A 14,537-nucleotide genomic window follows, 5' to 3' on the forward strand; every position below is an offset into this window, starting at 1 on the left:
CACAGTTCAAAATGTTTTTGTTGCAGTGACTTTATGTCCAGATGTTTCTTCAAGACTTTTTTTTTTTCCTGTGCTGTTTGTGTCTTTCAGCCAAGAAGAAGGACGAAGGAGTGGCAATGGAGATGCAGCCGTTAAAGAGTGCGGAGGGCGGAGAGGTGGAGGACCGAGAGAAGAAGAAGACCAACGTCACAAAGAAAGAGAAGAGCGTGTTGCAGGGAAAGCTTACCAAACTAGCTGTTCAGATTGGCAAAGCGGGTACGCAGAATAACGTGGCTTCCATGTTTTGATAGTGATTACAATTGAGATAAAGCATTTTATTGAAGAGCTTTCGTGAGTGAGAGAGGGATAAAAAGGATTTAAAGGAAACAAACTGCATCCCCGTGGTCTCTGTAAGTGGTTCGGTGGATCTTCAGCTTCTCCCTGAATGTTTGTTACCACAAAACCTGAATGAAAATTAAATCAAACTATTGATTTCAAGAAGTTATTCGATTTTACTGGACTCCTGCAGATCTAAATAAAAAAAGGGTTGAAACCTGTTGGACTGACTCAGATATCTGTGTTTGTTCCTCTCACAGGTTTGGTGATGTCTGCCATCACCGTCATCATTCTGGTGCTGTACTTCGTCATCAACACCTTCGTCGTTGAAGGTTTGTGTGCATACAACCTCCCAACATGCTGGTGCTGCTAATGCTCCTTCCTCCCTGGATCTCGGTTTCACTCACGCCCGGGAGCGGAAGTCGTGGATTATCAATATTCTCATAACTCTTATTATGTTGTTCTTTAAGTACTTCAAGTTTTGTAATCTTACTGAAATTAAATTCACAATTTTGACATCGACTGTGTTGCATTTAAAATGTCAGTTCGATACCGAGTTCAGCCACAGTCTCAGTCATTATTGAAATTGAATTGATGTGTGTGTCTGTGTATGTGTGTGTGCGTTGCAGGTCGCACGTGGATGACAGAGTGCACTCCGGTCTACATCCAGTACTTTGTCAAGTTCTTCATCATTGGAGTGACGGTGCTGGTGGTGGCTGTCCCGGAGGGTCTTCCTCTGGCTGTCACTATCTCTCTGGCTTACTCTGTCAAGGTATCCCCCCACCCCCTTCTTCTTCTTCAGTGGATGACTGGATAATGCATTCAGACATGAGATGTGGAAATGTGTCATTTTCAGCACTGAGTGAAGGAGAGGAAATATCGTGTTTCTCCCTCACTGTTTCTGTCTAACAAAAAATTTAATCTAGCTCCAGCTGAAGTGACTGTGTCCTTCATTACAGATGAATGTGACACATCCAGAAGAGTTTTACCAAATAATAAAAAAAACAAGCCAACAATGTTCAGTTCCATCTGCGAATGTTAACAAAATGATGCAAACCTGGTGGACAATTCAGGAACTGCAGCCACACCGTGGTAGTTCAAACGTTTATCATTGAGGGTCCACATATAGGAAAACCTCAGCAACTGCAGGGCCACTGACTGGAGATGAGCTGGCTCACAAAAATCACCTCTCATCTAGTGTTTCTTTCAGTCTGACATTCTTGGTTGACCGCAGTTTTTTTTTTTTTTGTTTGTTTTTTCTGTGATCCACCTTGTTTGAGAAGTGAAGTTCTTTAATAGTTTCATCAGGTGTTATAACTCATAAATACTCATACAGTCAACTACCAGTTTGTTATGGTGGCCAGGTGGAGATCTACAGTAACATTTTAAAGTATTATATTGATGAATAATTCCTATTAGTTATTAAGCACCATGTTTGTTGCTCAGGTATGTTTTTAGGTTTAACAGTTCCTGAACGCTTCCTGCCTCCAACCAGTTTCCTTCAGTTCTCGGTGCTATTCTGCTCTCCTTCTATCCATCATCATTCCTCCGATCTCCACCCACCCCCTCCCCTGCCCCACGCTCCTCCCTCTGTTCTCCTTCACTCTGCCATGTGTAGAAAATGATGAAGGATAACAACCTTGTACGGCACCTGGACGCGTGTGAAACGATGGGCAACGCCACGGCCATCTGCTCCGACAAGACCGGCACACTCACCACCAACCGCATGACGGTCGTGCAGAGTTACATCGGTGAGGGGAAAATACTTTAAACGCCAAGAAAACGCAGTTACATTCCACATTGCTGCATTTTTTTTTTCAGTGGTGATCTTAAACGGGCCCTGTTACGTTTTACTGGGAAGCGTGTCTCACTGAGGACTAAAAATAGATTGCATAAAGAATAGATTGTGTTCATTCAGGGTACAGGGAATGTTGTTGTCACGTTTTAAAGTGATATGTCGTTTCCAGGTGACGTGCACCATCGTTTGGTCCCAGACCCCGGACAGATCAACCCTCAGACACTGGATCTGTTAGTCAACGCTATCGCCATCAACAGTGCCTACACCTCCAAGATCTTAGTGAGTACAGAAATACCTCTGATTGGTAGAAATTCATCCTTGTTTGCCAACTCTAAATCAATCCTTTTGTTTTAATGCCATCATTTTCTTTCTGTCTTCTCCCTGCGAATCCTTCTCTCTTCTTACATGAAACTCCTACTCCTCTATCCCCATACTATCACTCCGACGTGCCTCTAACTGTCTCCCTGCCAGCCGCCTGACGTGGAGGGGGGTCTGGCTAAGCAGGTGGGCAACAAGACGGAGTGTGGCCTGCTGGGATTTGTCTTGGACTTGCAGCGGGACTACGCTCCAGTCAGGGAGCAGATCCCCGAGGAGAGGCTGTACAAGGTAGGCAACTGGGCACCACGACCAGCCTTACCCTTTTCATGTAGGACTTCAACGGGAAGCTAAAATGCTGCGTTTATTTGAACCTGAACCATGGATATGTTTGATCCGTGACTTCACAACGTAGCAATGAGTTGACCTAATGCCTCAGTTCACTGGTACGTTTGACATCACAAAGCTCCACTAGGAGCCTGTCAAACTGAACTGTAAGTCTTGACCCCAGAAAAACAGAAATCTGTAAACATAAACTCAAACTTCCATAAACGTTGACATCGACATGAAATATCTCGTACCTAGTTTTATTTCTAAAAGTAGTCGAGCTATTTAGTCTGAGCTGGCAGACTAATGGAGTGTTGCAGCTCTCCATGGAGTGTTTATGTTAGGAACCTTTCTGTTTGAGTAACCAGACCTTTGAAACGAAGAACAGTAGGTGTGGAGCTTTAAACCTGCTGCGATCATATGATTATCTGGAATATGTTCTCAAGCAAAACAGTCCACCACCCCTGCAGCTGTATGTACCTTGTTGGCTTTCTGGATGCTGCTGTGGATTTATCCCAGTTTTCTTATTTTTTTTTGTCAAGAATGTCAAAGTCCCAGCAACGTAATTAAGTGAATAACACTTAATCTCCTTATTATGAATCTGTTAGTAGGTGGGATATATTAGGCAGCAAGAGAACATTTTGTATCCCAAGTTGATGTTTGAGAAAACTGACATACATAAGGATTTGATTGAATTTGACGAGGACCAAATTAGGATGGCTGGAAATCTGGGTCAGAGCATCTCATAAACTGTAGCGGTGTCGGAGGTTCCCAGTCCGCAGGGGTCATTAATTACCCAAAGGGGTCCAAAGAGTGAAAAGACTTGAACCTGCAACAGGATCAGTGATGTAGATTGAGGGTGAGGGCCAGTCTGTGTAATATGATCCACGATGCTGCTGCTCCAACTGTGGCAGGTTGGCTGGTTTTGATATAAAGGAGTCAGAATATACAGTGAAACAGCAGTAGAATAGAATAGAATAGAATAGAATAGAATAGAATAGAATGGAAGCCCCCGGCGAGCCCAGTCGGTAGAGCATGAGACTCGCAATCTCAAGGTAGTGGGTTCATGTCCCATGCTGGGCGCCACCTTCCCGTGGGCTCACCACCTGCACGAAGGTTCTTCATTGGTGCAATGTGATTTGGGTGACGGTGCTCAGACGGTCACCCCTGGGAAACGGATAAGCGGGAGAAGATGGATATAGAATAGAATAGTCACACCCTGTTCCTCGTCAGGTCCACCACCAGCTCTTTGCACTTTGTCACAATGAGCTCCAGATAGTTCTCCACAATGGCTTTATACTCAGCCTGATGTGTTGAAGGGACTGGGGAAGTCAAAGAACATGACTGACACAGTGCTGGTTGGTCTATCCAGGTGGGCGTAGATGGGGTTGAGCATGAAGATGACTGGAGGGGGTCCAGGTGAGGCTTGACAATCGGCCTCTTCTAGAGTCTTTCAGATGTGGGACCTCAGCACTACTGGTCTGTAGTCCTTTAGATCCACAGGGACTTGTTGTCTTTGGAACAAGAACAATGCAGGAGGTTTCTCAATATCAACTCTATTAAAGAACAGATTGAGTTCATTAGCCCTGTCTATAGTTCCATCCAACCCCGTGTTGGTAGTCACTCTGTAGCCTGTGATGGTCCTCATGCCACTCCAGACGTCTCTTGTGTTGTTCTGCTTGAGCTTCCACTGCAACTTCCTCATATATCTCTCCTTCGCCTCCTGAGTTTTGTCTTGAGATCCTCCAGTACTTTTCTCACCGGCTCGTCACCTTAAAGGTTTTGTTTAGGGCGGCTTTGATTTCCTTTGTTATCGTCACCACTAAGGAAAGTCCTAGTTGGTACGATGGTGTCCCGACAGAAGGTGACGTTTCCCATGATGCACTCCGTGAGGCCGTCAATTTCTTTGCCGTCTGGCTCACAGAGTGCCTGCCAGTGTATCGCCTCAAAACACTCCTGTAGTGTCTCCAGAACATCTCCTGAAGTTTACCTTCAGGACCTGAACTGACCTGACCTGACCTGACCTGACCTGAACTGAACTGACCAGACTTTTATAAAATGTAATTTCAGACATCTGCACAACAAACTGATGAAATGGTAATGGTACGTCATCCTCACCCTCACTCTTTCACTCTCTTCCAGGTTTATACCTTCAACTCAGTGCGTAAATCCATGAGTACGGTGATCAAGCTTCCCGATGGTTCCTTCCGCCTCTACAGCAAAGGAGCCTCTGAGATCCTGCTGAAAAAGTAAGGGATGAGATAGAATGTGGAGACACTTGATCAATATATAGATTACATTGGTTTCAATCTTGGTTGAACTCTTTATCCGTCCTGTCTGGCTCCAGGTGTAGCTACATTCAAGACTCCAACGGGGAGCCACGCAGTTTCCGCCCACGTGACAGAGACGAGATGGTCAAACAGGTGAGGCTCGTCGTGTCTTCAGTGAACCTATTTTAGATTGTCTTTGTCAAATAAATATGGAAGACCCCAACAACCTTTATCACTGTTTCCCCTGACTGGCACTCCTGTTATGTGCCACCGTCCGACTTTATTGTCCTTTTGAGGGCAAATATGCCGTTGTGCCACTCGAACCAGCTGTGTTTGAAGTTCTGACATCTTTGTTATCTTTTAGCATGAACATGCCAGCTTTGTAGCATGTTTTTAGAAGTGTCTATGATCCGAGTCGTCAAACTGCTCAAAATAATTTGAATGGCTTTTGAAAATTGGCATCCAAACGAGTAGAATCGCCATCGTTTTCTTCACTTGAACATTGGTTTCAGCCTCCAGTTGTCAGATTCTTTTCCATTAATACCGCAGAGTCGCGGTAGAGTTTGTAGTGTTTGGTAGAGCACACACTGGAACCGACCTCCATTGGTGGGTACCGACTACAGATGTTATTATAATACCGGCAGTTAATCCATGTAAGTGAGAATAGAGAGATTGGCAAGTGTTTGTTTTAGTAAAAACCGATGCAATTAATGTAATCGTGTAATATAAATCAATTGAAATGTAAGACCACTCTAAATGTCACAGGTGCACTGGTTGCAGGCTTCATACGCAGAATACTTTTATTTTCACAGTGGTATCTTTCAACAAACACCAGTCAATGCCTGGATCATCCACTGAGGAAAAATCTCTTTCAATTTTAAAACACAGGAAGTTTCACTCAATCTTCAAAATCACTCAGTCCAACCAGACTTCACTAAAATCCTCCACAGAGAGCTAAATTATATGTTCATTCTAACAGATTGCACTTTTGGTTTGTCAGCATTTCGCAGGTGAGAATAATCCCATGACTGACGTGCAAACAGTATTTAAAGCTTTGACGTTGCATGAGCTCCTCTTTATATGAGAGTGGTCATTTGAAATGGTTTCCCTGTTTGTTTGCTTGCATTTCCCATACGGTGATTAAACAGACATATTCAGAGGAAATAAACCGGAAAACCAGGTGCAATAAAGGAGATGATCTGGAAGAAAGTCAAAGCTGTGGGAAAAATAAAAGCAACAGCAGAGATTCAGAAATGAGTGTGACGCCGAAGAAGGGGTTCAACACACAAAATATGGCATAAAGTCCACACAAAGAGGTCATAAGAAGCCAGCTGAGGAAATGTCTCTCAGCACAACAGTCTCTGTTGTTGGAAACACAGATCTGACATCCCATAATTATCAAGCCAAATGCACTCAATAAAGAGCGTGTGCTATCTTGTGTCTGTCAAACGCGATTTTTCCGTTCTGCGTGTTGATCAGCTTCCACGTGTGTGATCGGGCCCTGAGCAAGGACTAGTTTTGTTCTCAGCAATCAAGGAAGCAGCGGTGGAATCAGAAGTGGTCGTAGGCTGTATCTCGCCTGTACACGACTGTAGCGACTGTGTATCGTGACCACCTGTAGTATCGGCATTAGCAGACTCATTACGTTCTCCATGTGTTAGAATGATCTGGATAGATCAGCCTCATTATTCAGCGGATAAATGTTTGTTCCACACGCTGGCTGACCTCATGACAAGCAGACTGTGCCGTGAGAGAAAAAAAACAAAAACAACTCGGCTTCTTGCGCAACTTTATTTCAGCTCACTTGTTCAGTTTGCATCGTGGCAGCTTTCTGCCGCCTCGGCTTTATGTCACATTGTCTCTCTTCTGCTGACTGCAGAAGGTCTGGAGGTCTTCACCCTGCAGCCACATGGCTGAGCATCACAGCCCCCCTCCAGTCTGGGTCTGAAAAAGTAGCTTGAAATGTGTGCAGAATGCAAAGATGTGTGTTTATTCTACCCTGGTTTTAGGTCGAGATAATAACACGTGTCCTTGCATTACAAATGTTTGCTCACGTTGAATCTGATGGCAGCAAAATGTAAAAAAAAAAAAGAAATGATAGCAGCAGGTTCACTGATGTGTCGCATCATATTATAACAAGATCATGTCAGTTGTTTCGTCCAAAATATGAATGTAAGTACACTTTTTTTCTTTCCTGGAAATTAATTCTTCAAAAATTACCTGAAGTGTCAGACCAAAATAGACATGTGTAGTAATTCACAAAAAAATTTCAAGAAGTGATTCAGCTTTGTGAAAATACAGGAAGGATTTTGAAATCAACGTTGCAGTGACACATGAAGAGCATACAAATAAAAACAATAATGTCACTCTGGTGACTCTAGACATCTACTTATAGCGGCAATAGATAAAAGTAACATAGTTCATCGCCAAAACTATTTTTATTCCCAGCTAACAAGCTCCAATACATTCCTTCATTGACACTTTCCTTCAAGAATACGTTTCAAATGAGGCCAGATTACCACAGATTGAACTCACCTATAACATCTACAGTCATCCTGCTTCCTAAACAGTGCAAAGATTATCTAGTTCATCCTTCCACTTGTTGATTGAGTTGATTTAAGTGAAGCATCTGGGTGTGGAGCTGAGACTGCTGTAGAGCTGAAAAGAAGTGGCAGTAAATCTGAGAACAGTTTGCTGAACTCGTCTGAACGTAACACCCGGAACATGTTTAACAGCGTAACTGCTCTCCTAAAGCTTGTTAACCGCTTGATGAAGTCACCCTTCATGGTGTCCATCTGACAGAACTCCGAGTATCAGACCCCAGATTTAAGACCACCACATATTGTCAAGCCTGTTTCCGAGGAATTAAAAGCTTCTTCTGAATTGGGACCGATGCAATATTATGATGATGATTCTTGATTCTTTCTGGTCCATTTTTCTGCTTCAACAAACTCAATACTGTTGCAAGCAGCAGATAACTTTCAAGGTTACGTTTTCTCCAGAATTCCTCACCTGCTAGTGTGTGAAGTAGAAACTGTAGTTTAAAAGCAGTCATTTGTTATACTTGTTGTTTTTGTTTTTATTTCACTACCTCCTGATGTGATTGTGGAATAGTTGCATGTTTCTCTGTAAAAGTGCCTTGAGGCAACTATGTTGTCAATTGAAACTGAATTTAAATTAAAAATGTAAGTTAAAAAGGGCACAATACACCACTTTCCATCATTAGATTTTAGCTCTGTGGTTAACTGTGGATAAAACATTTAACTTGAGCATGAAAATGAAAATGGGTACACAGTTTAAAGCGAATGGAAGGGGGTTAATATGAGTTGCACGTGCATTTTGTGGTAATGTCACATGTGACGCAGTGTGATTCAGTCACATTATTCCTGATGAAGCATTGAATCGAGGTTTTGATTGGCAGGTGATCGAGCCGATGGCGTGCGAGGGCCTGAGGACCATCTGCATCGCGTACCGCGACCTGGCCAGCAATCCAGAGCCGGACTGGGAGAACGAGGCCGAGATCGTGACGGAGCTGACCTGCCTCACTGTGGTCGGGATCGAGGACCCCGTGCGGCCCGAGGTAGGAGCGCCGGCCCGGGCGTCTGCAGCCCGAAACATAAGGAACCAGTACGGCAACGTATTAAAAGTCTGTGCACGTTCCCCCGTCTCTGCCAGGTGCCCGAGGCCATCCGTAAGTGTCAGCGCGCAGGCATCACGGTGCGGATGGTGACTGGTGATAACATTAACACAGCCCGGGCCATCGCTGCTAAATGTGGCATCATCCACCCTGGAGATGACTTTATTTGTCTAGAGGGCAAAGACTTCAACCGGCGAATCAGGAACGAGAAAGGAGAGGTACGCTTCAGTCTTAAGTGGGTTAAGCACATCGTCGGCTCACGTGGCTCTTTCAAGAAAGTCGCTGCAAGTTTTCTCTCTGCAATAAAGATAAACTGAGATATGGTGGCAGTACATGCCTCCGTGTAGTTTTGTCAGTTTAATTAGCAGAAGAAAATTACTTGTGTTATACAACAGAGCGCTGCGGGGATGGCATATTTTTGAAGTTCACCTCTCCCTGGGTCCTTCTTGTTTTTACAATAACAACATGTGACCAACAACATTCAGAATACCAACGTACTTCCTGTGATATCCGACACTTCAAGGCTCTGAAACCAAATAAAAGAGAGAAAATGCAGATTTTGTAGCTTAAAAAACTTTACTGTCACTCACACTGAGCTTTCAGCTTTGATTTGATCATTTTACCTCTATTAGGGTCAGTTGGTAACCTCCAGGGTGAAAAAGCTGAGAACCTGAAGTTTGAAGTTTGCGGGTTCCAGGTTGAAGCCCTTAACTCCCCACACTGATGGATGCTTCAGGAACTACAAACCTTTGCTAAATGAAACACTAGTATATCATTCCCACTTACTGCTCTAACAGCGAGTCATGCTCCCTTTTGTTTGCACTTGAATTAAGTTAATTAAACACTTGGTTTTATTTGCCGTTGGAGCATTTTTCTTTTTCTACTTTTAAGGTTGTTTTTTTTTTTTTTTTTTTTTGTAAAGTGAACTTAGAAATAAATGTGAAATGACCAAATATAGATGGGTAACCTTAAGTATCGTTCAGAGATCTGCCTTGGGTCGATGGTCGAGCTCAGGTACCCACGTTAGAGAGAAGGGGGCTCCTGGGACCAAATACAGAGAAAAACAATACATGGATTTATAATGGAAATAGCAAGTCTTTAATTAATAAGTGTGATAAAGTGTGTTTTCCTGCTTATAATAGATATAAAAAGTTCTATAAAGCTGTTTTATTTTGGTAAATTGAGTTGATTTAAATTAAGGCTGTTAAGTGGACACACGTGACATTTAAGATTTAGTGAAAGAGAGGCTGCATATGAGCTTTGAACCTCTCATGCTTTACGTTAGGTGACATCCGGTCAAAGAAAAGTCTGGTGATTAACTCCTCTTCTTTTTCTCTCGGACAGATTGAACAGGAGCGTATCGACAAAATCTGGCCCAAACTGCGCGTTCTGGCTCGGTCCTCGCCCACCGACAAACACACTCTGGTCAAAGGTGAGTGTCCAGGTTAGAAACCAGCGAGCAGAAAAATCCACTTCAAGGAGACACTGAAAGTCATAAATCACACTGTTCCTTCCTGTCGGTGTGCAGGCATCATCGACAGCACCGTCTTGGAACAGAGGCAGGTCGTCGCTGTGACAGGCGATGGAACCAATGACGGGCCGGCCCTGAAGAAGGCCGACGTGGGCTTCGCCATGGTAACCATTCATCTTCATCTCGCTGTCTAAATCCTTCAGAACTGCTCTTATCGTTGGATGGATTATCTCTCTTGCGCTGCCTTTCTCAATAAATTAATGCAGTCTCTGATTTATCATGAACACAGACAGACTTCTTTTTTTTTCAAATAAAACAAAAATAAATGTACAGTAGGATTCACAGCTACATGCTTTTGTTCATCTTAATACAAAGTAGACAAATTAAAATGATAGAATTTGTTCCAGATGTCACACCTATTGGAGGTTATGTAGAGAGAAGTAAAAGCTTTCAATAGAAACTGTTCACAGATACATTTTATTGTGTCTGGATCAGTCTCAGGGACAGTGGTCTTACAGGGAAACTACTATTCAGCCAAAATGCAAACAAATGCTTGATATTTTCTTCCACGGTGGCCAAAATTAGTCACGTTTTCTACTTAAGTGGTCTTTAAAAAAAAAGAAAAGTGCTAATTCAACTTTACTAGAGTAAAAGTAAAAAGCACCAGTTATGAAAGAATTGAATCTAAATAAAAGAAACAGCTGCAGTCCTCCCTGAGCTTTATATAAAACACCCTGATTTCCATTTAAAACTTTCCCTTTGGATGGATTTCCTTCTCTTGTCACCTTCCGCGGCTTCAGTGTGAAGAACAATTTCTAGTATCTCTGAATTGCCCGTTAGACATTCGCACAAGTAAGAATGAAGGAGGAGGAAGTGCAGGGTTTGAATTAGATTCACCAGATTTAGTGGAGCTGTAATCTCTTTGCTTTCTCCACAAATCACCCTCTGAATACATAAAATGAATAAATAATTCAAGAAACATTGAGAAATTTTAAATAACGGTCAAAACAAGGCTGGTGCAGTGTGATTTTCTGTCCATTCTTTCTCCTTCTATGGAGACATGATGTCTTTTATTGCAGTAAAACAGGTGTTGAGGGAATGAGTCTGTCCCATTGTTACATTGAGACAACACTACTCCGGACAGGTTTGCTGTGAATCAGGTCACCTTCTCCATCTCCTCCTCACTCCTTCTTAATGTTGGTCAGGGCATCGCGGGGACGGACGTGGCCAAAGAGGCGTCCGACATCATCCTGACTGATGACAACTTCAGCAGCATCGTGAAGGCGGTGATGTGGGGACGAAATGTCTACGATAGCATCTCCAAGTTCCTCCAGTTCCAGCTGACGGTCAATGTCGTGGCTGTCATCGTGGCCTTCACTGGGGCCTGCATCACTCAGGTGGACAGCTGCGGACACACACACACACACACACACACACACACACACACACACACACACACACACACACACACACACACACACACACACACACACACACACACACACACACGCGCGGATGTCAGTTCTGTAAACGTCGCTCACCTCAGATCTGCTTAGACAAAGCAAACGGTGAAATGCTTTTTGTGCATTTATGCACCAAGTTTTTATAACAAGAGAAGACCTGACATGTGGAAACTTTCATGTCTGCAAGGATAAGAACCTATGGTAGCAAAAAATTATTAATTAATCATTAATTAATCATATATATATATATATATATATATATATATATATATATTCACCCACTGGATGGATGGATGGATGGATGGATGTGTTAATGGATGGATACTAAACCTCTGTTGAACTGACCACCTGTCCAGGGCTTCTCTTTCTATCAGTAATAAACAGTCATTTTTAGAGATTTTACAGTGAATGCCCATTTTCACCTCCCCAGCTTTGTCCATCTTGATTCGCACGTTTAAAAATGAAAGGCTGTTCTCATTGTCAGTCTCGACGAGCGAAGGTCTTGCAGACAAACTGAACCAGAAAATCAGGGAAACCTTTCTGTTGTTTATTAGTAGAAACCTCAGGTTGGGTCAGTGAAGCGGACGTGATGTGTGACACCACCCTCCCCCTGCAGGACTCCCCTCTGAAGGCCGTGCAGATGTTGTGGGTGAATCTGATCATGGACACATTTGCTTCCCTGGCCCTCGCCACCGAGCCCCCCACCGAGGCCCTGTTGCTACGGAAACCCTACGGCCGCAACAACCCGCTCATCTCACTGACCATGATGAAGAACATCCTGGGACATGGAGTGTACCAGCTGGTCATCATCTTCACCCTGCTGTTCATAGGTACACACACACACACACGCACACACACACACACACACACACACACACACACACACACACACACACACACACACACACACACACACACACACACACACACACACACACACACACTTTATCTGCTTGTGGAGTAACACATGATTAGATGAGCTTATTTTGTGGACTAGATTAATGCTTCACTGACTCACTCGTCTGGACTGTATCTTCAGTTTCCACCGTGACAATTAGCAAGTGAACTTTATAAAGAAGCAGCCATGGAGGCAGTCGCAGCGAAACACCACATGCTCAGAATATGTTGTGTCCAAAATAAGTTGAAGTACAACACTTTAGAGACCGAAGTTTAAAATTCAAATTATTTCTTGAGTGGCCGTTGTTTTTCTTTTCTTTTTGGAACCTCAGGACAATGATGAGGCCATCCGGGGAAGACTTGTCCTCTCCCTCGCTCTTTTATTTGTCCTCACCCAGCTGACACGCTTTACTCAGGCCTTTGCTTCCTCTCCACGCCGGTGGTTCGAAGGGCTCTTGTACCCCTCACTTCAGGGTCCGTAACATTTAGAACTGAAACAATTGAAGGGGTTTTTGCTCGATTTCACCAAATGAAATTCGCGTGGAGCTACAAAACATGTTTAACCTTCAAAATGAAGATAACACAGCTCATTTATATGACACAAACTGTAGTTTATGTTGAGTCTGCAGATTTTCACAGCAATAATTCAGAACATTTTATTAGTTTCCAGGTTATTGACCGTTTTAGATTTGGTGTGTTTTACCACAGTTCGCTGTGTAAAAAGCCATTTAGCCATTGAACAGTTTCCCCTGTTTGAGCCATTGTTGCTGTTTTAGTTGCTTTTTTTTTTTACTTATTTCTGTATTTATTTATTAATGTTTTCTATGTATTCATTTAAAATACAGTTTAGCATTTTTGTCTGGTTAGATATTTTCAGTACCCACTGAGCAAAGAGCGGTCCAAATCATGTCTTTACGACGTCATTTCCAATTGTTCCATAGCGATATTTCTCTGCGTTTGGGCCTTACATTTACTCACAAACGCAACTACGAGTCTCCACAAAACAATGATTCCTGAAAACTCTGGTCGCAGTGGAGATTTAGAAAACTCCATATCTCCAATTGTATCTAAAGGAGTACAGGCGGAGAATCACGTTGCAATTCGTGACGTTGCATTTCTTTCCAGAATCCAGGATTCTGATTGGCTATCATGACTTGCTGCTTCTCGTTACACCGCCCCCTACAGGTTTGGCTGCTCATGGTAGCTCTGAAGCAGGTGTATATGGGCGTCAGTGTCAATTAAGATTTTTGTTTGTAAACGTAGAGGAGGAAATATCTTCTTTTTTTTTAAACTCGAGTACGTGTGAACATGGCCTGTGTGTCTCACCTCACGTTTCCAATTATGCAGTTGACTTTTCAGTCAGTCTCTTGCGCAGCACCTGTCCTCTCCCCTCCTTCCCTGTGTAGTTAAGCCGGCATTTTGACTGCTTTTTTTCACAGCATCGGTCATTAGTCTGCTCGTGGGTTCACGGCTCGCTCTGACACAAACTTGGTACTACTGTGGTCGCCTCCGTAATTCATCTAAATGCTGCCGGCATCTTTCATATAGCTTTGCTTTCAATGAGTATCCGTGTCAATTTACTGAGCAACAACCAGAAATGAGTGTTAAATATAATGTTACTGTCTTTCTTGGATTTTTGTTTTGTGCTTTTTTGATAAAAATTATGATATACCCCAGAACTCTCAATTTAAACTACAGTGACTACTATTTATAAGATGTCCTTATATGGATCAAATCTTACTGTATATTTCTATACTTCGTCCCATCCTAACAGCACCCTTCTTTTAGAATCAGAGGATAACTAAAAATGTGCAGTTTGGTATCTTCACACATTTTAAGAGGACTCGTTAAAGAGGAATTACCCTGGACATTCATGAGAGAATAGACTTTAGCTTCACTTTAACTTTCAGGTAAACATACCCAAATGACATTCTGTAAGTTTTATTAAATTATATGTTTGGATTAGATTTATAAAACCACGGTACATTATGTCAGTAGTTCTGGTTATTTTACAGTCTTCACATACAACCTGCACTGAGTTTGA

At 42.9% G+C, this 14,537-nt stretch overlaps 1 protein-coding gene across 2 annotated transcripts in view; it reads left to right on the forward strand.

Annotated features, from left to right (window-relative positions):
• atp2b3b (ATPase plasma membrane Ca2+ transporting 3b) overlaps positions 1 to 14,537 on the forward strand; it is a gene marked incomplete at its 5' end in the record, with an annotated part of 80,060 nt that overhangs the window by 44,241 nt on the left and 21,282 nt on the right. For both annotated transcript variants that reach the window (XM_080468667.1, XM_080468666.1), the window contains 14 exons: positions 91 to 255; positions 576 to 647; positions 945 to 1,087; positions 1,934 to 2,066; positions 2,283 to 2,392; positions 2,585 to 2,719; positions 4,898 to 5,004; positions 5,103 to 5,178; positions 8,447 to 8,605; positions 8,701 to 8,880; positions 10,007 to 10,094; positions 10,191 to 10,297; positions 11,339 to 11,530; positions 12,213 to 12,426. In XM_080468667.1, coding sequence (XP_080324793.1) covers positions 91 to 255; positions 576 to 647; positions 945 to 1,087; positions 1,934 to 2,066; positions 2,283 to 2,392; positions 2,585 to 2,719; positions 4,898 to 5,004; positions 5,103 to 5,178; positions 8,447 to 8,605; positions 8,701 to 8,880; positions 10,007 to 10,094; positions 10,191 to 10,297; positions 11,339 to 11,530; positions 12,213 to 12,426 — 1,881 coding nt within the window. The remainder of the gene's footprint in view (positions 1 to 90; positions 256 to 575; positions 648 to 944; positions 1,088 to 1,933; positions 2,067 to 2,282; positions 2,393 to 2,584; positions 2,720 to 4,897; positions 5,005 to 5,102; positions 5,179 to 8,446; positions 8,606 to 8,700; positions 8,881 to 10,006; positions 10,095 to 10,190; positions 10,298 to 11,338; positions 11,531 to 12,212; positions 12,427 to 14,537) is intronic.

This window comes from Lipophrys pholis (assembly GCF_963383615.2).
Source record: "Lipophrys pholis genome assembly, chromosome: 8".
NCBI classification, from domain to species: Eukaryota; Metazoa; Chordata; class Actinopteri; order Blenniiformes; family Blenniidae; genus Lipophrys; species Lipophrys pholis.